At 35.6% G+C, this 6,165-nt stretch overlaps 1 protein-coding gene across 1 annotated transcript in view; it reads right to left on the bottom strand.

The window, feature by feature from the left end:
* The window catches only part of sec14l7 (SEC14-like lipid binding 7), a 13,959-nt gene extending 8,881 nt beyond the window's left edge, over positions 1-5,078 (bottom strand). The window contains exons 1-2 of the mRNA XM_056403394.1: positions 4,954-5,078; positions 3,647-3,720 (exon numbers count right to left, since the gene is read on the bottom strand). Of these exons, the coding sequence (XP_056259369.1) occupies positions 3,647-3,720; positions 4,954-5,007 (128 nt within the window). The 5' untranslated portion in view covers positions 5,008-5,078. The remainder of the gene's footprint in view (positions 1-3,646; positions 3,721-4,953) is intronic.
* Between the last annotated feature and the right edge of the window lie 1,087 nt (positions 5,079-6,165).

Raw genomic sequence — 6,165 nt, 5'->3', positions numbered from 1 at the left:
GCAAATTATGGGGGGATCGGGGGAGTCTGCCCCCCCCCCCCCCCAATTAAGACTTTACTTTCTTGTTCTTTTTCTGAATTAGCTTGTGTCACGGATGAAGGCTAATGTTAGCTAGTTTGTAACTTTAGCCTGAAGTTACAGTTTAGCTAATTAATGTTAGCTAGTTTCTAACTTTAGCCTGAAGTTACAGTTTAGCTAATTACTGTTAGCTAGTTTCTAACTTTAGCCTGAAGTTACAGTTTAGCTAATTAATGTTAGCTAGTTTCTAACTTTAGCCTAAAGTTACAGTTTAGCTAATTAATGTTAGCTAGTTTCTAACTTTAGCCTGAAGTTACAGTTTAGCTGACTAATGTTAGCTAGTTTCTAACTTTAGCCTGAAGTTACAGTTTAGCTAATTACTGTTAGCTAGTTTCTAACTTTAGCCTGAAGTTACAGTTTAGCTAATTACTGTTAGATAGTTTCTAACTTTAGCCTGAAGTTACAGTTTAGCTAATTAATGCTAGCTAGTTTCTAACTTTAGCCTGAAGTTACAGTTTAGCTGACTAATGTTAGCTAGTTTCTAACTTTAGCCTGAAGTTACAGTTTAGCTAATTAATGTTAGCTAGTTTCTAACTTTAGCCTGAAGTTACAGTTTAGCTAATTAATGTTAGCTAGTTTCTAACTTTAGCTTGAAGTTACAGTTTAGCTAATTACTGTTAGCTAGTTTCTAACTTTAGCCTGAAGTTACAGTTTAGCTAACTACTGTTAGCTTGTTGATAGCGCGCCCCTTTCATTTCCAGTGTTGGCTTGGCGTTAAAACATCATATTTGATCTAATTTTAGTAAATACTGGTGCTCAGTCATGAAGAGTGAGACATGGAGGATGAGTTGTTGCAGAGATGTGTTTTGATATAAATATAGAGTTTATTATTTCATTGTAATAGTCTTTTGTGTGTCTGCGGTGGTTTAGTCTTTTCACTTTTTGGGCTCGACCACAACATTAAACACTACAACACTTCTGTGTTTCAGCTGTTGCTGTCTTCACTCTCTGTGTAACGGACCATGAACGCCTTCTGAGTCACTCCCACTGGTTTTGTAGAGACACACCTCGCTCTCTTTAATGATGCTAATTATCATCTGACGTTTCAAGTATCACTTTCCTAAGAGCTGGACTGATCAGGTCTGTGTGATCATCAGAGCTGTGATCAGTTTGTTTCTAATCAGGTGAAGACAGAGATGATGTTTATTGTCAGGTAACAGCTGCAGTGGAGTTTGCAAACTTTTATTATAATTAATTTAATATTATATCACTAATGTGTGTGTTTATCTGTATATATACTGTATATATTTCTATGTGAATATTAGCATTTTACCTTTTTATTGTTCATTTGACTCAAAATTTTCTCTGTTCATTTCATTATTCATTATTCGATTTATTTTTTAACATCTAACATTCAATAAAAAGTTTAAAAAATATTTATCCCCCTGTGGTCACTGCATTATAAACACATAATAATGACAATATAGTCAAATAATTAAGTTATTATTGTTTAAATTACACTAAAAAACACTTACATTGTCCTTATATCTGCTTATAACGACATTATAATGTGTTCTAATTATCACGTTGTGTTATAAATGATAATATTATGTTTATATACTGCTTCATTAGGTTAAAAAAAATATAAGTAAATAAATAAATTATAAGTGTGATGTGTTAAAGTAAAGTTTTACCAAATAAACTTTATTATTTCTACTTCTTTTACGCTGGTTTCTCCAAACTTCTGAGGTCTTGAGCTCAAACAGCAACAATAGTTCATGTTTTATCATAAAAACTAAATAACTGCAGGATTGTAAAGAAGTTTTACAGGTAGTTTTGGAGCAGATGAAACTCTGATATTAATGCTAACATGTGCCAGTACAGTACGAGTTTGGGGTAATTTATGCAACTTTATATTTCTATTCCACCAAATTTTAGAGGTAAATATTGTAGTTATTACGTCACAGTTTTTATCCGACAGCTGTTCTTACCTTTCATAATAAAATTTTACATTAAAAACACAATAATCTTATATTATTATTATTAAATGGTTCAAACTGAGGACAAACATGAGGGCTGTGTTTTAAGGCTGGAAACACTGAGTCTCAGTCTGACAGGTGTCGATACCAGAGACTCCAGCTCAGGTATTTCCACACAGTGAAACCGGCTGCAGCGTCATGTAAAAACACGGGAACAGGTTTGTGTGTGTGTGTGTGTGTGTGTGTGTGTGTGTGTGACACTGCAGAGAGAGCGAGCGCGGCCTCGGGCGTCTGAAGCCTTTTTGAACTGTGACAGCCAATGAACAGCCGGCTCCTCATCAATGAGCAGGGTTCCCTCGCTCAGAGACGCTGGTTTCAAAGGGTCACACACAGGAAGTGGTGCGAGTAAATCCCAAAACCAGGATGTAAACAAGCTCCTTTAAAAGTAAAAGTCCTGCAGTCAAAATGATAAACAAAATATATTTAAAATGTCAAAATAAAAGTCCTGCAGTCTAAATGCTATAAACAAAATACACTTAAAATATCAAAATAAAAGCATTAATCTCCCCCCTCTGATTCTCTCTGATATTATCAGATTGTTAAAAACTGATGCATCATTGTTTCAGCAGCATTTTACTGTTGGAGCTAGTTTCCAATATAAGGGTCGGGCCCCTCCAGAGGGTCAGCAGATATATCGTAGGGGTCATGTGATTATTAATGGAGAAAAACTAATTTCTCATATTCACATTTGTACTTATCTTTGGACTTTCCTCTAATCTTAACTTTTTTCTTGCAGGAACATTGGATAATTTTACTTTTGTGAAATTTGTCCTTAAACATACTAGACACTGATTTTCTGTCAGGAGCCACGAGTCAAAAAAGTTGGGAAACACTGATTTAATCTTTAACAAATTGTTGTATCTTAGAAACGTTTCATATTTTATTTTAAATCTAAAAGTAGAGAATAGAAATCTAGACCATAGTAGAACATTAAAGTTATAGTAATATAGTAGAAATATAAATAGGATATACCTAAAGGGTTTGAAACCACTGGTTTAACAGCAGGTTGTCTCATGTATAAGATTATGAAGTAGCACAAAATGGAAATACTTCAATAAAGTACAAGAAACTAAAATCTGAAGTACCTGAGTAAAAAAACTTAGTTACTTCCCATCTGTAGTGAATTATATGCCATTGGAAAACCTATTTTAAACACATTTATCTCTCCCAAAAAAGTGAATAAACTGTGTTGAGTTTATCTTATTTCCCTTAAACATTAAATCCTAAATGCAGAAACAACAACAGGCACATCCCATGGTGCGTTTAAAGTCCTGATTATACAGAGAACAAAAAACAGATAAAAGGTGGAGGGAAATGATAAGTGTTTCATGTCCTCTGGTATTTTCCATTTGTCATCATTTCTATCTTTTGTGTTTAACCTGTTTATCTGTGGCGGTGGAGGTCGGCTGATTAAAGAAGTCACCTTGTACCTGGATGTCTGTGTTGTTGTGCCAGCATCGAGCCCACACTGAGAAAACACTAAGACTGCAGCCTGTCCAGGTGTGTGTGTGTGTGTGTGTGCGTGTGTGTGTGTGTGTGTGTGTGTGTGTGTGTGTGTGTGTGTGTGTGGAGGTCTGCAGCTCTCACCTCGGAGCCAGCGGAGGAGGTAGTGGTCGTGCTGTGCAGGCAGGTCGGGGAGGATGTCCTGGATCCTCCCCCGAAACTGGAGGAAGAGAAAGTTCATATAAACAATATAAATGAACTTTTTAAAAGAGGCAGACGTGTTTATTCTTTTGCTGATTAGATGTTTTAATCTTGATTTAAAAGCCTGATAACAACAGACAGTGGCTGCTAATTAGCTACAGCTAAGTAATAGCTCAACACTTTAAATATTCACTTTCTTTCTGAGAGTAAAACAAGAAGTTTGACACCACTCTCATGTCTGGATGGTAAACATGACAGCCAGTTAGCTTAGCTTAGCATAAAGACTGGAAACAGGGGGAAACTGCTAGCCTGGTTCTGTCCAAAGGCAACAAATCCACCTCGCAGCTCCTCTAAAGTTAAAAGATTAACATGTTGTTTCCTGTTTATTTAAAACTGAGTCTAAAAACTATAATTTCCAGAAACAGCTCGTCAGATTTACCGCCTGTAAACAGCTAATTATCCTTCTTAACATGTTAATTAAAGAGTTTTAGAGTTACCATTGCACAGAGCCAGGCTAGCTGTTTCCCTCTTTTCCCAGTCTTTATGCTAAGCTACGCTAACTGTCAGACATCAGTCGACTCATTAAGTCTAACATAATTATGAACTGAATATCTTCAGATTCTGGACAGTTGTTTAATCAAATGACATTTTTCATTATATTTTGACAATATTTTTACTTTATAGATCAAATAACTGATTAGTTGAAAAAATACAAGGATGAAAAATGATGCGTTACAAGTGAAAGTCCTGGATTCAAAATGACCATGAAAGACAAAATGTACTTAAAGTCTCACAAGTAAAAGTACAGAGTGAAACTTTGAGATTCTTAATTATAACATTAAAATATCAATAAAACTACATCATTGTTTAAGGATCATTTTAATGTTGTGGAGTAAAAAGTTTTGATTAATCTGGATTTTTCTGTGTTTAACGTGTTGTGTTTTACAGCTTGTATCTTCTTATATAAATATAGATGTAGTGGAGGGCAAGGTGAAATATTTCCCTCTGAAATGCAGCGAAGTAGAAAGAGGAATTAAATGTATTTAAATAAATGAGGACAAAACTCCGTCACTATAAACACAGCAGTCAGTGAAGTTTCCATAGTATCAGTGTGAGTCATAAACAACTACAACAACCAGGAGTCTTAGATACCAGGACAACAGAGTCAGTCCGATCTCACATGACAAACTGCAAACTACAGGCCACCTACAGAGAATGATACTGGATCAATATTAGATTATTGATTTCTTACCTCAGTTAAGCTTTCAGCCTGTTTGGGGCTCAGGTCTCCGACTCGTCCGCTCATGTCTCAGCTGCTCTGACAGAGGCTGCGTCTGTGAATGAGCTGCAGTGGAGGGAAACTGAGGTAGAGTAGTAAACACCACGCCCCCCCCCCCCAGAGAGAGAGAGAGAGAGAGAGAGAGAGAGAGAGAGAGAGAGGAGAGAGAGAGAGAGAGAGAGAGAGAGAGAGAGAGAGAGAGACACACACACAGAGGTGGACTTTCATCCTGTAGCTGAAGGCTGTTTATTGCGACACAGACGCTCTGTTAACACATCTATATCTACATATATAGATACAGTATATAAATAGATATGTATATAGATAGATAGATATTTTTATTCATGTTTCTACCAACAACTAGAGCAGTGGTTCTCACAGTGTGGTCCGGGAACCCCTGAGGGTTCTGGAGGGGGTTCCTGGGGGTCCCCAGTATAAAAGGGGAATCATTTATTTTCACTGTATTTCCATCCATAAGTAAAACGCCGGCAGAATGTATAAATATTTTGGTCGTGGGTTTAAAACAGTTTCTGTGATAAAAACAAAACTGTTATCAGACGAGGGTCCGTGGTCTCATTAGCATCAGGTCTGGGGTCTTTGACTGAACTGCGTCGCTGGCAAACACTCCCCTCCATTCATTTCTATCGGAGAAAATTCAAACAAAATGTTGAATAAGTTTGTTTTGAACCATGTTTTAAATGTTTATATAGGCTTCTGCTTATAAATACAAATTAGAGGGACTTAAATTAAAGTGTTATCAGATACAGTGTAAAAACACTCAGTTACAATTAGAAGTCCTGCATTCAAAATTAAAGTGCTAAAGTATTAGTATCAAAATATACTCAAAGTACCAGAAGTAAAAGTACACATTGTGCAGAATGGCTTATTTCAGGATCATAGATACTGTGGAATACACAGTAATTATTGAGGCATTATTGAGAACATCACTCTAGTGTTGGCGCTAATTTTAATTACTTTATTTATTATACAATTAAGTGTTATTTTAATCTATAACAACACATTATTTGATAATTATGTTTTAATAATTTAAATTCATTTGGAATATATGAACGAAGTACAAATATCTCAAAACTTTACTGAAGTAGTACTGTACTATAGTAATGTACTTTCCACCACTGCAAAAAAAACAGGTACTTTAGTACTTTTTAAAAATAGAAAAGTAAA

This window comes from Seriola aureovittata, chromosome 18 (genome assembly GCF_021018895.1).
Source record: "Seriola aureovittata isolate HTS-2021-v1 ecotype China chromosome 18, ASM2101889v1, whole genome shotgun sequence".
Classification (NCBI taxonomy): Eukaryota; Metazoa; Chordata; class Actinopteri; order Carangiformes; family Carangidae; genus Seriola; species Seriola aureovittata.
This window is presented reverse-complemented; position numbering and strand designations above follow the sequence as displayed.